Source organism: Physcomitrium patens, chromosome 3 (genome assembly GCF_059467195.1).
Source record: "Physcomitrium patens ecotype Gransden chromosome 3, ASM5946719v1, whole genome shotgun sequence".
In the NCBI taxonomy this organism is placed as follows: Eukaryota; Viridiplantae; Streptophyta; class Bryopsida; order Funariales; family Funariaceae; genus Physcomitrium; species Physcomitrium patens.
This window is the reverse complement of record NC_143412.1, coordinates 1234809-1260650: the sequence shown is the minus strand read 5'-3', so window position 1 is coordinate 1260650 and position 25842 is coordinate 1234809. Positions and strand designations below refer to the sequence as shown.

The window sequence follows — 25842 nt, the reverse complement described above, 5'->3', positions numbered from 1 at the left end:
AAAAAACAAATGTGTGTCTATAACAATATCCTTATAACTTTGCTATCCACAAAACACATCTATAAGGAACTTTTCTAAATATTTTTAAATTAAAAGAAAAAAATTTATTCAATATTGTAATTAAAATCACTTTGAGGTTTTTGTAATTTTATAAATATATAAAAATTAGATTGTAAGAGATGTTTGTCTTATGAGAGTTAACAACCCATTCTACGCCCTAATACTCAAGTTACCAGCGGGCACAAGAGCATCATCAAAAAATAAATTTTATACCATTTAACCGGTTTTTAAAATTAAAATTAAAATTATTTATAATTTTATTTTTTTGTATATCAATTTTATATATTTTATGCAGAGGGAAAGCAGAGGGCGAAGTTTGGCATGGATCGGTGGAGAGGTGCGTCGGGGACACACAGGGTATGAAGTGATCGTTGGGACTGTTTTACGGAGATAGGTAGCGTTTCGGTAGGAATTACGAGTAGCATCTTGTGAATTGGTGCTCGCGGTGATGTTGCGAACTCGCTGTTGCTAGCATTGGGTTTGTGAGAGCGGAGATTATGGTTGGTGGAAGACTTGTTAAATCTGGGTTGATGCTCAAAGGGTTCGACAGGGGAGGGTTGAAGTAGGTTGTGTGAGCGAGGAGGCGAGGCATGGACGGTCCTGCACTTGCAAGACGCTGGTATGGATTCTGATAAGGGGAGGTTATTGAGTGATGATTGAGTACAAAAGAGACTAGTGAAGTGGGCAGGTGTGTGGCGGATCAGTGGCGAGTTGCAGAGGCATAAACCCCTAAAACATTCTTGATAGATCTAGGCAGAAGAGCACATCTGGCAACAAGCGGCATATACAAATCTAATCTTTCAATTGATGATTCGTGAGTGTGTCTTCGTTTTTAGTTTGTTAGTTTTATGTGGAGGCTTGACCTTGCGCCGTCCGTATCGGTATATCCATTGCCATTATTGTTACCCTGCACTGTTGTTAAGACAATTAGGTTGTCTATGACGAACAGTGGGATCTGCAATCAAGCACTGCTCCATCAGTTGAGGCAAGATGGCATAGCCTCCAGATCTCCTTTGCCAATTGTACAAATCTTTCAAGTGGACGCCATTGAGTTTGGTTTTTTCGAGATAAACTGTCCGAGTAAGTCCATCGGAGATAATCCAGGATGCAACTTCAGCGGATTTCTTTCGACATGGGTACCAAAAAACAAATACTTCTTGCTAGAAATGACGGACTACGTTCCAGGTTGATAGTCTGAGGCGTGGATGATCCTAGCGAGCTCGTCGGCAAGAAGATTCTAATCTAGTCTGCGATTTGCTTGCATCATTCTTGATCACAACATCTCTCTAACACAAGGGTTTGTGTAATCCAAGGGTCAAGGCACAATGTCGTATTTGAAATTATGAAGAACTTCGTCAAAACACTTTATAGCAGGCTTGACTTTGTTGGCGACTCTCCAAAATCTCAACTGATTTTAAAGTTTTCGGTTGCCCAAATCCGTCCAGCTTCCATCTCCTCTTTAGCTTGCAGGATTGTCACACCTCACTCTTCTTGCGAGTCTTGCAGTGCCTAATCAATTGACAACATGCCCCAATTGCCTTCTATTCCAGAGTGATTTACAAGTCAAGGAACAATGCCATCATAAATGGCTTTAGGAATACGTTTTGTGGAAGAAAGACACAGAATGACGTCGGGCTTGAAACTGTCAACAGTGATGATCATTGTATCGCCATCCTTCCATTCATGCACGGTGACTTGATGGCCATTATCTTACAGTTTGAAACAAGCCCGCTGTGCCATCAAGTTGAATGCAATGCAAACAAGTAGAAAAAAACAGCTTCATTCCAACCGTTGGCATTGTATAAGTCAATTCTTTAATTCAAAGCGGTTCATGACAAGGTGCAATTGTATTACAAATTGGTGCTTTAGTAAAAGTTTGGGTTGCTTTAACATACCCTTATAAATATGAAGAACGAAGGTTAGGAAATGAATTGAGACAAAATAATTGATTCCATTCAGATTTATAACCACCAAAGAGTATTTGTCGGTGGTAGGGTGGTTTTTTTTTTTATGTTTATTATTATAATTATTGTCTTATCATTGGGAATAAAAAGAAGTTTGTACTTAAAATGAGAAAAAAAGTTCTGTATTATTTTGAATTTTTTTTTTGTAGTAATAGTAAAGAATAGAAAAACGAAGATGTAAAATAAGTGTTTTCTACTAAGTGTATTTTTAGTTTTTAAAGTTTTTCTTTTGAATCAACTTTAAGCAAGATTATTTACTTTTTTTTCTATTTAGATATCCAAAGTATCATGCACATTGCTATAGAGAAAATAAACAATGTAATATAAATATATATTTCTTTTTTTGTAAATATTTTTTATCAAATATTTTTTTAAGACGTGTGTATACAGATAATACCTTATTAATTGTATCTTGAGTTTGACAAATAATACATTGCATATATTGCAACAAAAACTATATCAAATATTAACTTATTAAAAAGACATGTAGCTCTAATATAACTTTATCTTTTAGTCATAATACATCCATATATTAACTTTCCACAATCTTATTTTGTATTAAATTTTATAATTAAGGAGAACTTCTTGAATAAATCAATCTATTTGTTTAAATGACTTTTCAAAATAAAATACTAATTTGTGATGCACATTTATGGAAATACAATCAAATTAAGTAAAAGAATATTTTAAAATAAAAAACTAATTACATTTTTACAACAATTAAAATAAAAATTAAATTACAATTTATATATCTATAATATATATATATATATATACATGTGTATGCTTAACCATAAAACCTTTTACATAGTAATAACTATGTGTGTGTGTGTGTATATATATATATATATATATAAGCATAGAGGACTTTAGAAGAAGTAACATGTAATAATAAGAGCCTTTCTTTTTGGTGGAATTCAATTATCTCAAATCCTTAATAAATTATTGTTGAACCACTTTAGCATTCCTCTTTGCATCATGAAAATATCACGTGACACTAAACTACCTCACTCATAAATTGTACCTTTTACGGAAATAAATAAATCAATACTCTAAGATTACAACCATAAACTAATTAAAGAAATTCTAATGCAACAAATTTATATTACAAATTATATATATATGTATATATATATATATATACACACACTCTCTCACTCTAAATCAGTGTTCCAAAAGTAAAATCAACTATATGATGTTCATTCAAAAATGAAGTTTGTAAATCAGAAAATGAGACAATCCAAAACCTCACTCGGAGTAATGGTGCAACTCCATAGCAGTGGAGGGAGAAGCTTCGCGGTGGTGTGTGGGGTGGAGGGGGGGGGTTCGGCCGACACTTCGTCATTCAGCAACAATACACACCACGAACACCACGAAGAAGCTTCACGAACCAACAACACCCGCCGACCTGGAAGAAGCCCGAGGACGAGGAGGGTGAGGAGCAATCCAGCAGCAGCGCACTGCTTGATTGACTGATTGATTGATTGTGTCAACTCTGTCCTCCTCTTGCCCACCTTCCCTCGATTCTTCTGGAGCTTGAGGAGCGCGCTCCTGCGTCGGAGGCTGCGGCGCTCAATTGGGTTCCCATCCAATCGTCCACTGCCTTTTTCCTTTTTCATCACACGCGCTCGCTGAGTTTCTTTACAATCCGTTTTGGGTGCCCCGTTTCCCATTTTGCGGCCCGTCTTTGTAAGTCTTGAAGAGGATTTTCGTTTTTGCCTCATTAGCTCCTCTGAACCCATATTTTGAAAATTAGGTTTCTGCCTCATAGAAGTTCTTCGTCCTGCATGTATCAACCCTTGATCGCACCGTGGTGCGGTGTTTCCGGCATATTGCGCTCTTGGTGTTATCAAATTTGGGATTGCTCCGTGACAAGTTGAAGGAGGGGGCAAGATTCGGCAGTTTTGTTCTTGTGAGGTGTGTTTTTGAAATCGAACCGAACGTCTTTCCTCTTGTATTTTTGTCTGTCACCTCCCCGAATTGCACGTCGCGGGTTGACTGGGTCGAGTGTTTCGTGACGAGGAGCTGCGGTTGTTTGTCATCGATCGGAGGCCTGCGAGTGGGCTGTTAATGGAATATTAGGTTCGGATTTCTTAAAGCAACTGGGTGGCAGAATGTCTAGATGACGTTATGTTTTCTTTTGTTTTAGGAGTACTGATTTTGTTTTTTGAAATTACGACCTGAAACCTCCAATTGAGTTGGTATTCGTATAAATTACTTTCCGCATTCTTGTCGGGTGTTTAAGAGGCCAATCGCGATTAGCCTCTTATGTATCGTACTCCAAGGTCTACTCTCTCTCTCTCCCCTTTTGGTCCACCATCTATCGATGAGGAATTGCAAGTAGGGTAGGAACAAGTTTTAGGTTAATGTACTATTTGTCAGATCCTCCACATCTTTGAGAAATATCCAGTAGATTGGCTTTTCCGAGTTTCCCTGTCCTCGATGCAGGAGTTGTGTTGCTTTGAAGTGCGCGACGCACACAAGAATTTCGATTCATTACTTTTTACAAGGCAGGGTGCAGGGCAGTATGTTCCCCGTCTGATTAGGGTTTCGCATTCACACTTACATGCGCACAAATATTATATTAAGGCTCCGTCTTCAGCACAATTTGAAGCCCTTTCAATTGTTCACACCTGGTGTCTTGCTCCTGATTTGCAGGAACGCGCTTTCCTTTGTTCAAAGTTATTAACAGAGTGAATCTTATATGAGCCTTGGACAAAACCGAGCATATATTTCCGCTTACGACAATGGATTTCGAACTGCGAGCTGCGAAAGCAAAATGGGAGAAAGAGCAGAAGGAGAAGAAGGAGAAGGCGAGGAAGCGGTTGGAGCAAGAAAGAAAGGCCAGAGAAGAAGCTGCCAAGCGGCAGGAAGCTATCGAAGCTGCGCAACGCATCCGCCGAATAGAAGAAACGGCTGCAGCTATCGCTGTGCGTTTCCGAATTTTGCACTCAATGACGGATCGATCAAAGAAAGCATTTTGATGTGATGTTATTTTCATTGTGTTCCAGAATAGACTTTTGCTCTCAGTTTGTGAGTGCGTTTTTGTTGGTGTTGGTTGTTCGAACGACTCTCTCAATTCTAATCATCAACTTCACACGTCTTGACATGTTCAGGCATCAGCGCAAGAGCTGGAGGATTTGGAAGCTGGCGATGGGATTATTTTCAACCGGGTATTTAAGGCTTTGCTTGTCGCAGGCAAAGGTGACAAAATTCGGCTTCCCGCCTCATCTTTTGAACAGCTCTCTTCCCAAAGTGCAATTGACAAAGGTCCCATGTTTTTTGAAGTGTCTGCTGTGCATCATGGGAGTCGTCCAAGTACATCAAGCTCCGCTGCATCCCATCTGGAACAGGTGATTATTATTATTATTATTATTGAAATAACTATGTGTATTAATCTGTTTTTTTGGTGTCACATTATATCATGTTATCATATTTTCATTGTTGGTCTATAACTCGTTGTATTTATGTTAATCTTCCGTTTTATTCTTCATGCAGCACGAAATCAACGGGGAAAGTTCAAAACCAAGGTCAACTCATGCTGGTGTTCTAGAGTTCACTGCCGAAGAGGGGGTTGTTGAGCTTCCTCCCCACGTTTGGCACAATGCTGGATTTTCGGACCCAGAGTATCTATCGAAAAACATTCATAGGGGTATACCTGAGGCTAGAGTACGCTATGTTAGGCTTCCAAAAGGCACATATGCAAAGCTGCAGCCAGAAGGGGGTGACTTTGCTGACGTATTTAATCATAAGGCAGTCTTGGAGACAGAGCTTAGGCAGCATGCATCGTTGACAGAAGGTGACTTGCTCACAGTCCACCATGGGGGGGTTGATTATGGTTTGCGAGTTCTGGAACTCAAACCTCGGACCAATGTTTCTGTACTGGAAACAGATCTGGAGGTTGATGTAGTAGGACCTGGTGAAACAACATCAAGTCCTCAGAGCAGATTGTCCCCTCTCACTTTGGGTAAGGCGGAGTCTGGGCTGGTAGAGGAAGGTAAATACACCTACTACCGCTTCACCATCGATCCGCAAACCGAGAAAGGTATAGAGGCAAGAACCTTGGATATCTTGGTGCATTTAGAAGTTGAGACCAAGGGAGGTAGTGACGCTGATGCGGACCTGTATGTCGCTGCGCATCCTCTCCTTTACCCAACCAAACATCAACATCAATGGTCATCCCATGACGTGGGGTCGAAGGTTATATGCATGACTGCCTCACCGAGTACAGGAGAGTCTACAAAGGTAGTGGGTGCTGGTGGATATAGTATTGGCGTTTTTGGCTTTCAAGGAAACACGAGGTTCAGGTTGTGGGTTGAAGCGAGAGCTGCTGAAGCTAGGGTCAGCCATGGACAGAGGTTGGGTGCAAATGCAGGAGACAAAGAGGCTTCTAGTAGCGCATCTCAGCTTACGCAATCTGATGATGGATTTAGCCTTTGTCAGAACTGTAAGCAGTTGGTACCTGGAAGGACTCTCATGCTTCATGAAGCTTACTGTAGGTAAGCTTATTCACTGTAATCGACCACCTTTTCGTTCGTTTTTTTCTTTGAATGCGTGCAATCTTTATTTCTTTTCGAATAATTTTGGCAAGGTGATCTTCAATCTACGTCGTCATTTTTTCCTGTTGCTTTATTTATGCCGCTTAGTTGGTTGTCCGCGTCCAAGTAATTTTGAACAGCAACTCGTCAAGTCCACTCAAGTTACTAAGTTCACATGCAAGTCTCTGGATCAATATGCTAATCATATGTTACTTCTATCAATTTTTTGTGTGGTGCAGACGTCATAATTTTGCGTGTCAACATCCAGGCTGCGGCGTGGTGTTACGCAAAGGAGACAAGGACAAGCACGTACATTGCTCGAAGTGTGGGCTAGGATTGACTTCAGAGGAATTGGCCAAGCATATGAAAGTCTTTCATGAGCGTCTCAAGTGTGAATGCGGAGTAGAGCTTGAGATGGAAGCTATGGTAAGATTTTGAACTGTTCAGCTCCGTTTGTGCGCAATATTTTCAAACACCTACCGAGTTAATATTAGGTTGTGCCATACAAGTGATTCGAATTGTTCTCTTTGTATCTTTACCGCCTGTTCTTCTGAGACTGTGGGTTTTTAGTTTCCTCAATGTCCTCTCATGGTCTCTATATTCTTGGATACATTTAGATTCTCACCCATTTGTGGAAGAAATAACTGCAGCTAACATTTACGTCTCATTTTGCACTCGTAGGTTGAGCATCGTGCTTCTTCTTGTCCGAAGCGACTAGTGAGCTGCCGTTTCTGTGGAGATATGGTTCAAGCTGGTGCTCCCGCTGACAATGTCCGTGACAGACTGAGAGATCTCACCCAACATGAAAGTGAATGCGGTGCCCGAACGGCAGACTGTGATGCGTGTGGGCGCGCTATTATGTTGAAAGAGATGGACATTCACATAGCTGCAGCCCACAGTGGAGGTCAGTCTATGCACAGAGGTGATTCTTTGTTTACGGGGTCTGCAACGCCTGCAGCAACTTTGCCTGCAAATGAACCACTGGGGGCTCGATCTGGTGCTGTTACGAATCAGCCAGGAGCAAACAGGGTGACAGACAGTTCCATCAGCATCCAAGTTGAGTGCCCCATTTGTTCAACCAAATTCGGAGGAGCTGATCGCGAGCAACAACTCAATTCGCATTTGGATGACGAACACTTCAAAACGCAGCTTCCAACTCCGATGGATCTTGATGGTTTGTTTTCTCCTGCACCAACCACGTCTGTGCCAGAGAATTCACTCCGAAGTCTGACCGTATCGTGCCCGATTTGTGGCATGGCTGTGCACAGTGAGAGAGATCTCAGCCAGCACATTGACTTGGTCCATTAGGAGTCAATGACCGCACAGTAGTCTTTATCAAGCAATGCAGTAAATAGTGAGGTGTTAGGTGAGCAGTACACATTGTTTCCTTAGTCCACTAAGACTAACAAGCTTCAATTGACGAAATGTTCAATGTTCATAATATTTTTTGTACATGAAACTTTGTTGTCTGCCTTCTTCTAAAGTTCGTCGAAGGCCTCAATTTGTTACGTACACGTGCAATTGATTATTTCAATCACTTTTTTATGTCATGGTCCAAGAAGTTCTCGCTTACATGCATCATTTGAAGCTTGCATAGATTTTGTGCTGCAATTGTAGAGCTCTTTACAGCCAAAATCTTGATTTCCAAAGTTGAAGCTGGTGCAGACCAGTAATCCATCATGAAGCTGTGAGAAATGGAGATCATGTTGGCACGCTCATACTGTTAACTTGATGTGGGCTTCAAAAAGAAATCCGCACAAAATGGAACCATTTAAATTTTTGCCAACTTCAATCAGCAATTGTTGGTGAATCAATCATCACAAATTATCTGGTAAAATCATGAGCAGAATTAGAGTAGGCCAGTGGAGTCCACCACAACTATACCCAACAGAAGGTAAATCAGAACTACCATCTTGAGAGACTGAGTGGTTGGGCTACAATCAAGGATAACTATTTCAGCATCAATCAGGCTACATTGTGTTACAAATATGGTGTAGGAAGTTAAGTACAAGGTATATTGTGCAAAAGATTTAGTGAGGATATTCATTTATTTAGCCACTCATTGTGCACACATTAGGCACAAATAACACAGTTCTGATTGAGGAAAAGAACTCCAAAGATGTAAAATTGTGGGATTGATTTGATAAGAGTAAAGGTGGGTTGATTTGATATTCCTCTAAATAAATGAAGAAGAATACACCTTGCAATATAACAAAAGTATTGTCTGAAAGAATCATGTAAAATACCTTATCTAATGGTAGTTTTGATAGTGCATATGAAGAAGGTATATATATATATATATATATATATATATATTAGATTTTATTCTATGCAACTTGAATTTTGTAAACATGTTAATAGATATTGATAAAATTGTTGAAAACTTAATATATTTAATAAGTGTACTTTTGTAACTTGAACTTTGTCTATCTTTTGTTTTTGAATCACAATTATTTTAAGGCACAAATTTTCAAAGATGATTTTGTTTTCTTATAATATTTGATAGTTTTTAATTAATCTAATATAAACAAAAATTTCTACAGTATATAACTAAACACTTTACAATATGTTTTCTATGCCAATTATATAACAAAGTAAAGTTAGAAAATATATATTTTTTTTAGAAGAAAAAAATAATTACATTTTCCTGAGATTTTTGAAGCATCTGTTTTACAATGTTTTTAGATTTCTTCCACTTTTATTGTGTAACTATGATATTAGCACATAAAAATTAAACTCCACAATATCTATTATAAAAATTCCAACCCATGAAATAGTCCACAATGACGATAAACGATAAAAATAAAAATAAGTAAATTCAAACCATGTGGTAGAACTAGGAAACTTTGCAGAAACGAACTCCGCGGCGAGTGTCGGTAGCGACGGGGCTTGTCGCAGTGGATCGATGAAGCTGCGCTTTCACGGCGAATTTCGGAACGTGAACCACCGATTGTCACTGCAAAGCACAGCAAAGCGCAATAGAAAAAAAGAAAACTCATGTGGGGCTGCCGTTTGGCCGATGCAGAAGCCTCATTGCACGAAACTTACGTCGAATTTTTTTTCCAGTTTGCTCATTTGTCTAGTCACTGGCACAGCTTCTTTCGAAGTATGTGCTTTATGGACACTTTCCTCATCACCATGAGCCCCTCAATCCCTTCGAATCATCCCATTTCAGAAAGAGATCCCGACCTAGCGGCCTGTCAAACCTCAGTTGGGTTTTTGATTTGCACTTCTGCTGATATTTTTTTGCAGAATGCCGAGTTTCTGGGCGTTGGATGAGTTCCTTGCGGTGGTGGGGTTGTGAGCCTTGAGATTCGTGGCTGTCTCTGCACCAAGCGAATTTGCCTTACGCCGGTGGTTTTGCTTCAGGGTGTTCGGTTTGTTAGCTTGTGAATTGGGTTGTTGGAATTGGGTCGAACGAGATTGGGGTTGAGTTTGGGTGCGATGATGAGAACTAGCGAGATAAAGAATGCGTTCGCGGGGAACCCTATAGTGGGTGGGAAGCGGGAAGTGGAGGATTTGGAGCAATTGCTGCGGTCTCCTGAAGCCTATTCGAAGGTGAAAGTGCTGCCTCTGTGCGATGGCAAGCCTTTGGTTGCAGCCCAGCGCGAGGGCTTAGTGTCTTGGCAATTGGCGTGGCAACCTCTCGTTACCATCCGCCACGCTAGCTCCACCGAGGAGCTGCACAGTCTTTTGGTGTATCTTGGAGATGCTGATGGGTTCTCGTACTTTGCCATCAGCGTGCCAGCGAAGGACGCTGGCGATAGGCAGGAGCTCAAGACCATGGCGGACGACTTTGGGCAGCCGGGGGTTATATTCTACGATTTGCGGTCTCTCATGCAGGCTGTAGATTGCGTAAGCCCCGACGTCATGGGCGATCTCTCCATAGCTGGCCATGTGCGTGTTTCCTCATCTGTCAGCCCCCCTCCTTGCATTCGGATTTAGATTCTATTACAACCGAAATTCTTGACACTCTAGGTCTTAAATTCGGGCAGGTAGATATTTTTGAGTTGGGTCTCGTGCATGGAGATTCCCGTACGTCCATGTCGTGCGTACCAGGCTAATCGGCTCCTACATTGAGATATACTGGGACTTTCTCTTGTGGCACCGCGATGGAAGGGCGTTAGTGAAGATGGAATTGGTGATGACTTGGTGATGACTTGAAAATGCAGGCGAGGGCAATGATGGAGTGGCACAAGCAAGCTTTGTATTGTGGACGCTGTGGCACTAGCTCTCGACCCATCTCGTGTGGGCAGAGGAGGCAGTGCACTAATGCTAAGTGCAATAGCAAATTGTACCCAAGAATAGATCCCGTAAGTCTTCACTTGCTCCATTGAGGTCGAACATTGACGGCATTATGTGCATACGTTTGAATTCCTAGCTCATGAGACGAATCAACACTTGTTGATAGTATTAACTCAAAGTATTAGTCACCCTTGAATTGCAAAGAAGGGCAAGGATACCAGATCAAGGCCATTCGGAAAGACGCCATTCTACCATTTCCCTCAGTTTTTAAAGTTGATGGGAAAGAATACATTAACACGGAACTGTTTCGTGGGTATTCCTTGTGCTCGCTTGTGGGATGATTAATGCCTTGATATCGGTTGGACTAAACAAGCTCTGCGGGGAGTGGATGATTGTGTAGGTCGTTATAATGCTGGTGATTGACAAGGAGCGTGACTGTGCAATTCTAGGTCGACAGTCCCGCTTTGTCCCGCGCATGTGGAGCTGTTTAGCGGGCTTCATTGAGGTGAAACCTCTCTCCCGTTCGTTCCCATACCATGTGGAGGTTGAACAAATTTGTTCACAGTCAATTGATTGCATGAAGACTGCTCGTGTCTGGTTTGAATAATTTTATCCTTCCTGCAGCCCGGCGAAAGTTTAGAGGAGGCTGTCCGAAGAGAAACTCGGGAGGAAGTAGGTCTTGAAGTTGAAGAAATAGTTTATCATAATTCACAGCCATGGCCAGGTGTGCTCTCTTTCTTGTCATCTCTTATTTCTCTGTTTTTCGTTGAACATTGTGTTCATTGCCCACTAGGCTCTTTTTTTTGTCTCTCTCTCTCTCTCTCTCTCTCTCTTTTTTTTTTTTTTTTTTTTTTTTTCTTTTTCTTTCAATGGATTCAATCGTCTTTCAAATCAGGCACGAAAGATAATGACTGCTATTTGTTTTCTGACCTGCAGTGGGACCTAGCTCGATGTCATGTCAGCTAATGGTTGGATTCTTTGCTTACGCCAAAACTTTTGACATTCGGGTAGACAAGAAGGAGCTCGAAGGTAATGACTGAACCCTTAACACTTTGATAACTAGTTATTGTTAAAAAAATTAGTCAAATGGATATGAACTAGAGCTTTCGTTTCCAACTAGTGGTGATTGAGGTTATTGATCGGTCCTTGTGACTCAAAATCTCACTGTTTGCGGCTTGGTCAGACGCCCAATGGCATCGACGTGAAGACGTTAGGAACATGTTACGGACTTCGAGATACAAAAGCGATCAGCTGGAGGCGGCTTCGAAGATCCAGAAGGCAGCTAGCGGTGACAGCGCATTCACCAAACAACCACCGTCGAAATCTCCGTCGGATGTAAGGAGGCCCTCTACCGACACGAGCAGTGTGCCTTTTGTGCCCGGGCCTTACGCCATTGCACACCACTTGATCTCCACCTGGGCTAACCAAGATCCTGTTGTGGGCCTCTCCAACTACTGATCTCTAATCCACCCGAAACTTGCTACGCCCAGTTAAGCATTTCGAAGCATGCATAACCACTTTAGGGTCCAGTTCTGCCTTAAAATCTGTGATTCTTTTTCGAATTGTCTCTACTCAATGGAAAGCGCTTTGTCTATATTCTACACGTTGGTGCACTCTCCATCTTCTCATCTTGTCCATTTGAGTTTTATAGATCTCTCAATAGCATGAAGCAGTGGATAGATCTGGCGGCGTTGCTCTCAAATTGATGGCAATTCCCCATTCAACCTCGCGTTGTGGCTTCATTAGAATCGTCCTCTTTGCCAACCTCTTGAAACCTTCAAACCTGCGATGTGTGAACAAGAGCTTGAATGTTATTATGAATGTTGTTGGTAATAGGTGGAAATGGTAGGACAAGAATAGTTTTATTATTGGGATTTGTTTAGAATGAGTTATTCCGTTGTGAACATGAAGAATATCTTTCTGAGTTGAATTGTGTATCTCCGATCTATGTTTATCAGCTTCCTGAATTTTAAAATTGGCTCTACAATTTGATTTTTAGCTTTTGTTTGCGTCAATAAGCTGTTAATCCACTCATGCATGATTACAGAACTTCAAATCTGATGATTGGTTTTATTTGTTGTGATTGGAAGGAAATTGTATTGTTGCCAACTTACATGTGTGTATGTGTGTGTATTTTTATATATATATATATATATATATATATATGCTAGTGAGTACATTTGTTTAACAACATTGATTTTTCAAGTTTGACATTGGTCTTAGAAAATCAGAAGCCTAGAAATACTGAACTAAGTTGTGTTTTTAATGTGTACTCATGTCGGTTTTCAATTGACTTTTATCCTGTCATTGAAGAAATAGAGTAGTGGTTGGAGAAGCTAAGTATTTTTAATATTGAACATTTAAATATCCATTCAATGAAAATTGTTGACAATGTATATATTAGTCTCAAATGAAGATGAAGAAACTGTATTGATAATGAAAATAACAACAAATGAGGCACCAGATAAAGTTTGAAACATAAATGCTTTTGTTGAGTAATACTGTAATAAAACGTGGACACCATTGGAAATTAAAACTTGTTTAGTAGAATATTAATGATAATGGTGAGATGGAAAAAAAAACATTTTCTATTACTGTAATAAATATGGTAGAAATGCAGTGGACATGCATATTATTAGCTAGATTGGCAGTTTACCTCCCATAGATCCATTAAATTTTGTAAATAATATTACAAAGGAACCAAGTATATTAATGATTCCAATTATTCATTCTTTCTTCCTCCAACTTATCCCTTATCACAACCTTGTCAAAAAAGGCCATGGAAAAGACCATTTTCAAAGTAACTGAAATATGATAGTGTATTCAAACTTGCAGACAAAGAAAAACGTCCTCCAAAATGAGGATTCAACAGTGACAACCTATCAAGATAAAGAGAAAAATTTTAAAATGTTAAATAAATAAATCAGTAATGCGACATATTGTACTTGAAAAAATACAAATATAAAGATATGAACAAATTTCATGATAATACTACAGGAAGGAAAGGAACAAATAAAGTAGAAAAACAACGGTAACAACAATCACACAATGGAAAGTAACACAGAAGTTACATGATGAGATTTCTGTAAAAATCATCGATTTCGATACAATGCAACAAACGGTTTCATGCGAAGCAGAATGCAACATCGTGAGGGGAAGTTGAAATCTTGCTCACATGGTGTTCAAACAGGTCGCATCCACGTCGTTAAAGCGTCCGCAAAAAACTGAATTGATGGGCGGGGGGGCGTTACAGCGAATGCTGCAGGGAGACGGGAGTAGTGGATTGGTAGCAGAAGCCCCGATTATTATTATTATTATTATTATTTTGTTTTACTCCGCGACTCGGTCATAAAGCTAAGCGCTCACACACACACTAACTGAACCCTTTCTCAAAAGCGGGGTGGGTGTGACAGCCATGCGCATCGACTGTTGCGCCCTCTCGCCACCCTTTGCACAAATTTGCACCGCACTCGAGACATCCCAGTTCGTCGCCGCCCTCCCTCACTTCCTTTTTCCCTCAGAGCTCTGCCAAAGGGTCGAATTGCGGCGATTGCAGTAGTGGATGCGAGGCGGCATCGTGCGACGACAAGTACCCGCAAGATCGACCGATCGATCTGTTGTCGAGATTGTGGGTCTCGGCGATTACTCATGAGGCTGTGTCGGTGGCGTGTCGGCCGACTACGGGGGCTTGATCTGCATTTGGACACTCTGTCGGTGGTCTATAGCGATCTTTGTTTTCTTTTGATGTTGTTGTTGTTTCACATTCTGGTGTTATTTGTTGACATCGATTGTGAAAATTAATACTTTGAAAACTTAGTGAAACTGCGAGGTTTTTTTAAACTATGGAAATTGTTTTTGTGTTATACTCTTTTCTTTCTTATTTCTTTTTGTGGTTGTGTATTTTTTTCTTTTCAAAATAAATTTATTTTCTTAGATCTCATTTTAATAACACCAAAAATACATTTATACTCATGAACTAACAAATCGATATTTGTTTCTCAACTTCCCAATATCTTGCTAACATATTGCTTTTGCAATTTGGGATATTGTTCTTTGTTTGAATTTAAAAGAAAAATTCACACTAATTTTCTATAAAAAATAAGATTTTATTATATGTTTGTATACATGTAATTTTTTAAAATAAGATAATTGTAAAATACTTATCTAAAATCAATCATTTAAGCATTTTTTGTGCTGATGAATATGACTATAGCATTTCACTAGCAATTACAAATCATACTTTAAACACACTTTGGAGTTACACTTGGTTTTCAAAAACGAGAAGCATCATGTAAACATTTTAAAAATCACCAGGCTAATCATCATTTTTTGAAAGATGACTCAACCATATTAAAAGACATGCAATATAAACAAGCATGAAATGTATTTTCTATTTTGTATTCTTTGTCAAAATATTATATACAATGAAAAATACATCATTAAAGATAACTGGTAGTTTGAACAAAGATCAACAACTGAATTAGAACTTATTTTCTCGCCAGGAATTCTGTTGCATTGAATCATCTAATGTTGTTCTTTCATCTAAGATAACAAATATTGTAGTGTAATTTGAATCTTCATTAATTTTTTATGCCAAAATCCAACAATTCTTGACAATTCTATATATATATATATATATATATATATATTTGTGTGTGTAAACCATGGATCAAATATTTGTTCTCTGAAACTAATTTCAAACGATTTTTTTAACTAGTTATACTGGTTATAAATTAAAATAATATGTTTAAAAAATAGCAATTTCAAAATCAATTGCAACTTTTGAGACTCTTACTATGTTTGTATTAAAATTTTAATCATTTTCACACCTCATTAACACACGGACATGCTATTGACATGTAAATTTAGCATCCAAATAATATTGCAATTATGTTACAATAGTACCACTAAGTTTTTGACCTAATTACAATTAATAATGTCACCACCCTCATCTCACAATCTACTATAAATTTCATTGCTCTACCAGTTAACCTCAACATCACCTACAATGTGCAAGCATTTTATAAGTTTTTAATCATATGATTATTACTTTTTATTGTTTGAAAAAGAAAAAGAAAAAGAAAAAAATGAACAAATGAACAAATCAATGTATTCTTACTATCAAATCCCTGGTCATTTTGGCATAATATTCCCTTATGTTTCATTCCTACCCTTCAATTCTTGCATCATCTTAATTTAAGCAATTTTTTAATCCACTGTAAGGCTTTGTGATTAAAAGCATAAAAATTACAAAATATTTACGTCATATATTTTTTACAACAAATATGAAGTTATTTTATTATTTTTACTTTTTTGTATAATGAAATTTGAAAACAAATGCAACTAAAGATCAATCTAATAAATTAATTTTTAGTGAATAAATCTAATATATGTATTCATGTATGTGTATATACGCAAAGAATCATTTGTTGGTAAGAGTGTTCTTTGATAGTTAAGAAAGAATCTCATATATAATACATCTATTATTCATGTTGTAAATATTTTCAACTTGCTATCATTAAAGATTATGATGAAGTGAATTTCTTCTTTTTATTAATTTGTAAATAAAATACAAATTCACTCTTTTCATAACACAATTATTTTGAAAAGCTATTTCAAAACTATCATGTCTGGATATATATATATATATATATATATAGTCTAAGATTTTATACATACATACTTGATGAAGTATTAACAGTGAAGCCAACAACAAAAAAACAAACATAAAAATAAAAATAAAAATATCAAAATGTTATTGTCCACACACAACTTGGAAACATGAAATAAAGCAAGTGCTTAGAAGAACTTACAATTCCATTTCCAAAAGCAAAACAAATTTCAACTTAATTCAATGATTTTTTTTTTTTTTTTTTTTTTTTTTTTTTTTTCATTAAGAATAACAACAATATGAAAACTCTTCTCTACAACAAGACATCAAGCTTTTGAAATGGGAATAAAGAAATTCTTCATGCAAAAAGGATACAATGAATGAATGAATTCACCTTTTTCTCAAAGTCTCAAAAATCATGCTCAACCCTAAACCCATCTCCTAAAAACGCTAACGTTACCAACTTAAACACTCTTAGAAAAAAAACACACAATTCCCCCTGAAAAAGCATTTAAATAATGGAAAAGAAAAAACCAAAATCAAAACCAAAACAAATACAAACCCACCATTTGATGACTCAAGGACCCGTCCGAAAGGCACGAGTGGAACCGACGTGGCAAGCGGGAAAGGAGCTGAGGTGGCACGGCGGACCGCGGCGTGAAGGGCGCTGCAGCAAAGCCTGGGCGACGCAGTCCGAGGAGGAGGACGCAAGAGGACGAGGCAAAAGCGAGACGGGAAGAATCTGAGCCAGAGAGCTCGATTCTCGTATAGCAGCGATGCATTTGCAATGCAATGCAATGCGATTGCCTATCTCCAGTTGCTGCATCCACGGCATCGCCTACACCATAATATCATGCATGATCTGCACACCACCACCGCAGTGGGGCCGGGATGAGTGAGTCCCTTCCTCAACCCCCTCCTCTGTGTGAGTCGGTGGTAATTCCCACCCGATTTGATACCCCTGGTGGTGGGGATCCGCGGTAGCTGTCTGGCCCCAGAGGATATGGTGCCAGGGTGTTGATGTTGCAGCGATGGTAATACAAGACCTCGAGAGATTGAGGGAGAGAGCGAGTGAGAGCGAGAGAGAGAGAGAGAGAGAGTGATAGAGCGCGGGCGCTCAAGCACGAGGGGTGTTTGAATCAGGTTAAGATCTTGGTATGTTATGCGCGGGTCAATTGCATCGGCAGTGTGTGTGTGTGTGTGAGAGAGAGAGAGAGAGAGAGAGAGTGTGTGTTGCGCTTTATTGGGGTCTTGATTGAGGGACACGAAGTGATTGTAGCAAGGTGGTTGTAATGTAACTTTGAGTTTTGTTGGTTTTTTTGGGTGTTTTTCTTTTTTTGCTTTTTTTTTCTTGCTCTGTAGTGGTGGATTTTTTTCGTATTTGTTCTTTATGGGCACACGTGGAAGTGGAGGTGAGTGGAAATGTGAAGAGGCAGTGTGTTGTGGTGATCTTGGGTGTATGTTCGAGGGATGGGTGCTTATTTTGGTTATGCATGTGATTGCATTTTCTTGGGATCTTCAAGTGAATGCGTGATGCTGTGAGTGGTTGTTGGTGCTCCGAGGTTGGGATGAAATGAGGTGAGGTGTAGAGCAAGAAAGAGGTTCTGCAGCGAGTTGGGAAGGGAACGTTTGCCTCTACCTGGAGTTCGGTGTTGGTGTTGGTCGTGGGTCGAGCGGTTGGAGTGTTGCAGTTTGAGGTTCTGATAGAACGTGTGCATTGTATGTCTATTTTCTCATGCTCGCCCACTATGATGCAGTTGAATTCCTCGTCAGTTGAATCTTCATGTCCCTGTGGATAAGAGCTTCTTGAATTTGTTACTTAGCTCGCGAATGCTGTTTCCGGGATATTTGATGAATTTGTTTTTAATATACCAAGTAGTGCTGGTGATCCCGAGGAGTGGGGCACCAGCGGCTGGCTTTGTTGACTCGTGTTTCGTAGCCCTACAACTTTGTCTTCGCTCTTGTTTCTTTGTTTAGTCTTTCTTCTGTGGTTGCCTCTCTCTCCTTCTGATCTTCATCTCTCCTTGGAGTTGCTGCTGCTGCATGTTCACAAGAACCATCTTCGAGATTATGGCAACGCAATCAGGAGGCAAAAGGATATGATCGTAAGTAGGTTTGGACGGGACAATGCCAGTCCAAATGAAGCAACTTGATTAATATTTTGTATCTTCTCAACATCGGCTTCACTTCTTCTTCTTCTTTTCTAGTTGCTCAACCCTTGATCCTCCCCAAGCTTGACCTGTAGATGTGGCGGGTGGTTTCTCACAAGCCTTAGTATCTATCAGCACTTATACTCGTCCGTTCCGATTTAGAATTGTTCTTTCTTTATTACTTAGTCTCAACATCAATGCTTGTTCCGCACTTATAGCACACTGCGCAGTTCCGGCTGTTATTTAAGAGAAGTCTCAATTCTGTCATCCTACGTAGTTTCGTTTACGTCTTATCGTTCCAGGGTTTTCCCCTATTGCAATCTGAGGTTGGGGCTCAAATTGGTCATTGAGGCATACACCTGCTTTTACACAGCCCTGTCAGTCACATAGGTTTTTGAACTGGTGCTGGTGAATTGCAGCTTACTAGTAATCCTTTCTAGCTCTCCCTCTCTCTCACGCAACATCTCTTTTGAATCTGTACTTCCTCGCATTCATAGAGCTGCTTTTGAGCAGGCGTCATGTTCTACTTTTCAGCAGCGTAGTCCTCTGGTAATGACCATTCCTGGTTTTCTGGTTTATAGTGAGAACCTGTCTCCCACACTTCCAGGCCCCTGAGCCTCTCGTGACGCGACTTCTTCGTTACTATGACGATGCCAGTGTTTAGAAGGGTCATTGACAACTTTCACACACTACACAACATCGCCATTTCGTCATGTATGGTCGCTGTCAAACTATCTGGTTGTTGCTCTCAGCTACAGGCAGGCAATTTCCGTGCATTGGTCCTTGGGTTGTCTGTAACTTTAACCGACTCTTTATTGACACACAGCTTCGTCCACATGCAGTTTGCAGGTCACACTTGCAGCAGCAGTATTGTTCAATGAGCACGAGAGAACTAGCTTCCAACAAGGAGCCATTGATTGCAACAAATAGACCTGACGCAATGTGCGCACCGCACATGCTCTAGAGGATCGCTAGATCTTTACATTATCCTTCGCATACAGGCCCTTTATAAATGATTTGCGGTCCAGAAACTCAAGTCTGCTGTTAAGTTTGGCTAAATTTGGTTAAGTTCTTGGGTATGGTTGCTTCCATGCCAGTACCCCTGCACCCAATACATTAGCCAGGGCAGAGCAAAGTTTTTTGGAAAAAGATCGACACATTATCTTTCTTCTAAATCTAGAAATTCAGAAAGATGGACATGCATGCGATTCTGAAGCTTAGCGTTTCTCCAAGGGGGCGTAAGAACGTTGCACACGGCTACCTTGAGGATGCTGAAGAGTTTTTCCTACAAACTCCCGACAGGAATGCCAAACGAGCATTTGCGAGGGAAGTGGAGGAAGCTTCTCTGGGAGAGGTCCGAGCTGCGGTGCCCTTCGTTTGGGAGTTGGTTCCTGGAACACCGAAGGGCGACCTCGACAGCGTTATCGTGGATGTAGGTCGTGAATCCTCTAATGAAACGGAAGAGACCCGATCACAGGACCAAGCTTCACCAGGAAGCTCGGAAGGGTCTGAGGCGATGGAGAATTTTGGTCAAGATTCTTCAATGAAAGAGTTCGAATTTAGTAGCAGGTTTGAAGCGTTTGTGGAACCTCTCCCGTGGCACGGAGCTTGTGCTCCTTACATTTCCACAGCTGAAGAGCTGTGTTCTGGTGGCCAGGTCTCACCCTTACCTCTCCCTCCCCGATTGCAGACAGCGAAACATACTGAAAACTCGGACTCTGCTAGCCCTGTTCGATCTGGCGGTGGCTTCTTCAAAAGCTACCACTACCCACACTCTCCCCGATCGCCCCGGTCGCTGTTACTGTGTCGGCTAACCAAGACTCTGAACGGGGAGATGTCTGTCCTAGGGATCCAGGAACGGAAGCCGACTTCCAGGTCCTTTTCGCCGCTGCGATTGTTCAACCAAGAAAATCCAGCTGCTGACAGTAGTATTTCCTCGAAGGCTTTTTCCTCCAGCGAATCTGCTTCTTCTGTGTCATCCTCCTCTGCTTCGACCTGGGGAGGGGAGACAAATGCTGATTTACCTCAGTCGTTGTGGGAGCAAAACCAGAGTAGCACGCTCAAAGATCTCCTGTTCACCGACATGGCTATAGCATCAGCAGGAATAGGGAATTCGAAGTTATCGAGCAGTAAGTCTCGAATAGTGGAGTCTAAGAGCGAGTTGTTGAAGAAGGACATGGCTCGACGGAATCAACGTGCTGATGCGTCAGAAGTAGAATCCGGACGTAGAGGGGAGCCAGCCCTTACTCCGCAGCTTTCTCGTTCTAACGCAAGATCAAGGTCTGTTCCGACTCCAGCTCTCATTCCTTCATGTTCAATTGGTGCTACATTGGACTTTCTTCTGTTTCTTCGAATCAGCTGACAGTTTTCGCATTGGATTGGTGTGGAGACATCTGCTGTTCTATCGGTTCGTCACATTATCGTTTGTTTGAGCATGGCTCTGTGGACGAACATGCTTCGTTTGAATTTCCATTCAGCCTTCAGATGTTACCTCCGCACATACCAAACATACTGTCTCACCTAATTTCCTCTTAGATATTGGAAGAATCCAGAAATTTTCATTTCACGTTCTCCTGCTTTTCGTCACTGTGTCCTCTTGCAACGTCAGTACATTGATAAAAAAATAACTGAATTAGATGCACGAGCTTCATGGGAATTGAAGGGAATGGCTTGATGCATTGCAGGGCACCTAAAATTCAGGTTCTAGAAGTGAAGTCCTTGAGAGAGGAGAACGTGAGCACGGCCCTGTGTGCCAACAGGTTTGGAATACTATGCAACTGTCTGGGAGTGCTCCCAAAAAGTCCTTAAGAACCCCAACCCACTTAACATCGCCATGAAATAGATGCCTCAGTACTGCCACACATTTTCCCACTACAAACTATGGAGGCCGTTGCTAGGGCAACACTCGAGGAGATCGAAGGGAGAAAGTAGTCAGGTTTAGTGGCAATGCTGAAATTCCAAATTAAGGGCAGCAACGGCATGTATACTTATGTTACTAAAGAAATGTGGTATTATGTGAGGAATAGATTTATAAGGCACATGTGATACTTGCTTTGCTTGTAAACCTGTACAAAGGTCAATTGCGGGTATCAGGAAATGATAAAATTTTGCTACGTCAGGTTTAGCCTGACATTCTTGGGGTTTTTTTTTTTTTTTTTTTTTTTTTGTTAATTTTTCAAAAGCAATTTTCCTAAACCCAAGGTTTTGAAGAGAAGCAACCTTATCCTGACCAGAAGCCTCTGTGCATGGTACCTAACTACATACATTTGCCAAGTGCTTTTCATGTCTGCTGACGTGGGTTTTTACAAGCCTAGGCATCTTGTATAAAGCTGCACAGAGAACTGAAATCTTATTTCAAGCACATCTAGAACGAAGGTCTTGTGGTTGGACAAAACGTGAAAGATTGCACACAAACAGCTGTCCCCATAATTATTTTTCAATAACAGGCCTGTCTAGCACTTATGGTGAAGTAGACCTTGGGATGTTTCATCCAAGTGTGACAAGGAAATTATTTTCTTGTGACAAGCTCCGTTGAGCATACATGAAAATTCTCACGTTGTTACCAATGTGAAGTGTCACAGCATTTATGCTCAGATCCTGCCTATTGTTACACTTATAAACGTTCTAGTACATGTATTGTGAAAATTTGAACCTCCCCATAAGTTAGAGGTTATAATATATCGGAACTCCTCCCTCCTCCCTTTTCCCCCCATTTTATCGGTCTCTTTAGACGTAAATTACATGTAGTAAATAAATTTTGTGTCCAAAAAGGGAGAAAATTTAGTTAATATTCACGTCCTATCAATTTCATCAAAAATTCAACATCATCATTTCGGGAGAAACTCATCATTGTTTGCCGATTTCAAAATGATGACGCTTGATATATACACACACCTACATACATATATATGTATATATATATATATATATATGAATAAAATGGATTGAAGTTAAATTTGTCGAATTCAAGTTGTTCCTGCCTCTTGTTGCCTAGTGGAACTCCCGAAGTCCCGACGTAGAGTCGCTTCATTTGTATGACCCCTTGGTGGGCCTCGAAAGAGCCAAAACTTTTGACAAAGTCTCAGTTGGCTGTACTTGCATGTGCTTCAAAATAATTTCTACGTGGGTCCAATCCACTCACACCACAAACTGCCGTCCAGATACTACCTCAACACCCAAACCTCCAAACTGTCATCATCTTCTCCAAACTTTCAACCCCAACTCATTTATATTAACGTTACCTTCACTAACTTTACCGTGGTTCTCCTCAGGATTCTTACGAGAAGGAGAGTAACAACGCAAATGTGTGCCTCTTCGCTGCAGGAAGCAGGTGCTGCTGCACAAGTGTCGTTTACCACAGGATTTCCATGTCAGAGGTGTTGCTGCAAAGACCTGAGCTGTCGCGCAACCTTGGTCATGAAAGCTAGCATTGGATTGGCATTTCCTTACCTGGACGCTCCTTGACTCCGACATCCTGGTGGCAGAATAGGGATTGTTCTCTGGGATGGTTGTGCTGTCGGGGTCCCTGCATTGCCTGGTGCGAACAATTCACCCCACGCAGGAATTTCTGGAGAAGAGGAAGATTGATCCGGTACTGTTTGCAGCCCCTCAGAATGCACAAACTATGTGAAGGTGGTACAACCAAAACTGAGACGTCAGACTGATCAGAGCCTCCTAGCCATAGACCAAATAGCATGATTGCTTGTGACATGTTCAACCTGTTCTCTCACAGACCTCCGTTTTGGAAAGAATGAAACAAAAAAACAAAAACATGAAGTGATTCAGAAAGAGAATTTCTGGATGAATAGTTAGAAACTATCCTCTGCGCGTCTGTTTGTAAAACTTGACGTTTGGGTTGGTGGCTCCAGAGGTGAAGTATTGCATCAAATCTGATGCGTAAAATCATATCTGAAACAGCCGTTTCTGAGAAAGGGCTTGAAGAACCTCCTGCTTTGAAAATCGGAACGCTGTTGGCCGTGAGAGCAGCTTGTCCATCGGATCCGATCTAGACCTCTTTAAATCACCACATCTAGTATTTAAAATTATTGGTAAATATAGCGTAAACTTCATAAGCCGGTGGTAAGTTTGATCATCACCGACTTGGAAAACCTCCCGAAATCCCCTTGCGAAAGAAACATCTGCACAGCTGAAGGTTGGGCAGGCGGGAGGCTGAAATCTCTCGACAAGCAGGTCTAGAAAGCTAAGAAATATAGGATGATAAGCCTTACAGGTACAATTGTTGTGTTTATTGACGCTCACTTTACTCTTTGAGTATGACACTTAAACCGATCTTCAACTGGTAACACGTGAACATTTTCAAACAAAACTTTAGTGAAGCCAGTGTTTTCTGAAACCGGGTGATGAACCGAGGCAGTAGAATATCAAATTATGCACACACGAAGGTTTCAAAAGTGGCCTAAATGCTACTTTACACATTTGCCAGAGGCATATTAATACGCCGTGGCATATTAAAACGCTAGGTTACGAACAGGTTTCGGGTTATCTAGTCACCTAATATCAGTAGTGCTTGACACTTTCTGAACAGGACGATAAAGATTTGCTGCCTATACTTGATTTCAAACGTAATAGGAGCCTTCACAAGCTACAAACAACTCAATGAACTAGCCTTATTTTGCAGGTATTACTCCACCCACAAGTTAGAACTCAGATGAATGAATGCTTTGCAGCTCTTCCCGAGCATGGCTGGTCTGAATGACCTCCAGAACGGCACTTTGCCTTGCAAGCCATGGACTCCAAGCACAACGCTGCCAATGCATTCATTGTTATTGTGTATGCTGATTGCTGATGATCGACTTGACTATTTGCTTGTAACTTGTGGGCAACAATCGTCGTTCTTATCTAGCATAGAAAAAGCTTTTGCGAAATGTTACATTTCTGTGATCAGGTTCTTGAATGAGTGCTCATCTAAATTTTCATTGCAATGTTCTTTAGTTTCAGTCTGTTTTATTTTTGTCAAGTTGGATATTTCCATTGATTTTGATTAAACTGGATAAATGAGAACTATATCGAGGTGACTATATCCATGCCTTGCAGTAGAACAGCAGATTTTCATGTCATAATGTCATGGATTTTAACACTGTTTAGTGGAATTCTACTACTTACAACTTGTGTATTTAGCTTGTTTTAGGTTTTAGAGTAAACTTCGACTCTAGGGGCAGATTCATTTGGTGATATTTTTATATCAATTGAACTCTACTATTTCATTTCTTCAGACCATTGTGATGTAACTTAACATGCTTGAATCATTTAAGCATCGATTTAAATATATAATTTCAGTTGTTGTGACCCATCACATCAAAAAAATCACATTTCATTTTTATTTCATTTTATTTTTTAAAATTTCTGTACACATGGTCATTCAACCAGCTTTATTAACGTGTGAGAGTTCTAATGATTAACAACTAATACTCATTTACTTATCTAAAAAGTTTTCAAATATATTGCTGAACTTTTTTGATCAAAAAGAGAAAAACTATTTTTTTTACCACTAAGTTGTTACAAAATGTGTTTTGAAATTTAGACTTTACTTCGCAGCTCATCTTGTTTATGAATATTGATCATGAATATTTTTTTATGAATATTGTTTGTCATGCTTAGAAATTTAAACTTAACAGTATGCCTTGCACTTTAAAAATATATATAATTCAAGGAACATCTTGTGTTTTAAGAAACTTCTAAATTTTTTAATTTTATTTATATGAGCTATTTATCAGTATAATACTATTAAAAAAGATTGAATTAAATTTCTACAAGATGAAATACCTTAAATACATAATCAAGGATCATACTCTTCTGCCAAGAAGCACATTATTATACTATTTACTAAATACACAATTAATTATTAGACACTATATATATATATATATATATATATATATGCCTAATATTTCTACAAGTTAAGTATTTAGTTAATTGATATATTTTTAGAATATTTTATTATTATATAAACTATATATTACCTATTTTTTGTATATTCTAAATCTTAATATTAGATCAATGATATACGATAAAATTTCTTTTCTGATGAAAGAATTGAAGCTATTAATTAATAAAATATAGAAAATATCTAACTCAAATAATTTGTAGTTATTAAGTCTTAGCAGTGAATTCAATGCTTTAAGAAAACTTGAATATCATCAAAAGAATATAAACCAAGATTATTTAAAAATTAATGATGTTTTTGCCAATGTACACTCATGGTGAAAGTATCTACTATCATTTCACTTGTAGATAAATACTAGAGCTAGACTTGT

General features: G+C 39.7%; 4 protein-coding genes and 1 long non-coding RNA gene across 13 annotated transcripts; 4 read left to right on the top strand and 1 right to left on the bottom strand.

Annotated features, from left to right (window-relative positions):
- The first annotated feature begins 341 nt into the window (after positions 1-341).
- Positions 342-2083, top strand: LOC149989458 (uncharacterized). Its single transcript, XR_016501959.1, has 2 exons — positions 342-679; positions 1010-2083. It is a non-coding gene; the product is annotated as an uncharacterized LOC149989458 (long non-coding RNA).
- Positions 2084-3572: 1489 nt separating this feature from the next.
- LOC112280267 (uncharacterized) lies at positions 3573-8063 on the top strand. 2 transcript variants are annotated; one of them, XM_024515573.3, is made up of 6 exons: positions 3573-3713; positions 4683-4954; positions 5141-5377; positions 5523-6523; positions 6802-6988; positions 7244-8063. In XM_024515573.3, the coding sequence occupies exons 2-6, from the start codon at positions 4772-4774 to the stop codon at positions 7868-7870; spliced, it is 2235 nt and encodes a 744-aa protein (XP_024371341.1). In that variant the 5' UTR covers positions 3573-3713; positions 4683-4771; the 3' UTR covers positions 7871-8063. The 2 variants fall into 2 exon arrangements, with proteins under 2 accessions (XP_024371341.1, XP_024371340.1); XM_024515572.3 differs by lacking the exon at positions 3573-3713 and adding an exon at positions 3801-3941.
- Positions 8064-9521: 1458 nt separating this feature from the next.
- On the top strand, positions 9522-12737 carry LOC112279318 (nudix hydrolase 19, chloroplastic). Its single transcript, XM_090248505.1, has 6 exons — positions 9522-10459; positions 10735-10875; positions 11208-11312; positions 11432-11531; positions 11744-11836; positions 11991-12737. The coding sequence occupies exons 1-6, from the start codon at positions 10007-10009 to the stop codon at positions 12263-12265; spliced, it is 1167 nt and encodes a 388-aa protein (XP_090104631.1). The 5' UTR covers positions 9522-10006; the 3' UTR covers positions 12266-12737.
- A 4359-nt stretch (positions 12738-17096) lies between these two features.
- LOC112279446 (uncharacterized) lies at positions 17097-21713 on the top strand. Of its 8 annotated transcripts, none has more exons than XM_024513887.3 (3): positions 17097-17313; positions 19411-20848; positions 21253-21713. In XM_024513887.3, the coding sequence occupies exons 2-3, from the start codon at positions 19761-19763 to the stop codon at positions 21374-21376; spliced, it is 1212 nt and encodes a 403-aa protein (XP_024369655.1). In that variant the 5' UTR covers positions 17097-17313; positions 19411-19760; the 3' UTR covers positions 21377-21713. The 8 variants fall into 8 exon arrangements, with proteins under 8 accessions (XP_024369655.1, XP_024369651.1, XP_024369650.1 ...); XM_024513883.3 differs by having other exon boundaries at positions 17302-17561; XM_024513882.3 differs by having other exon boundaries at positions 17311-17573.
- LOC141045133 (uncharacterized) lies at positions 19720-23329 on the bottom strand. The gene is made up of 2 exons (XM_073532433.2): positions 23018-23329; positions 19720-22904 (listed from the first exon to the last, which is right to left on the bottom strand). The coding sequence occupies exons 1-2, from the start codon at positions 23277-23279 to the stop codon at positions 22795-22797; spliced, it is 372 nt and encodes a 123-aa protein (XP_073388534.1). The 5' UTR covers positions 23280-23329; the 3' UTR covers positions 19720-22794.
- Between the last annotated feature and the right edge of the window lie 2513 nt (positions 23330-25842).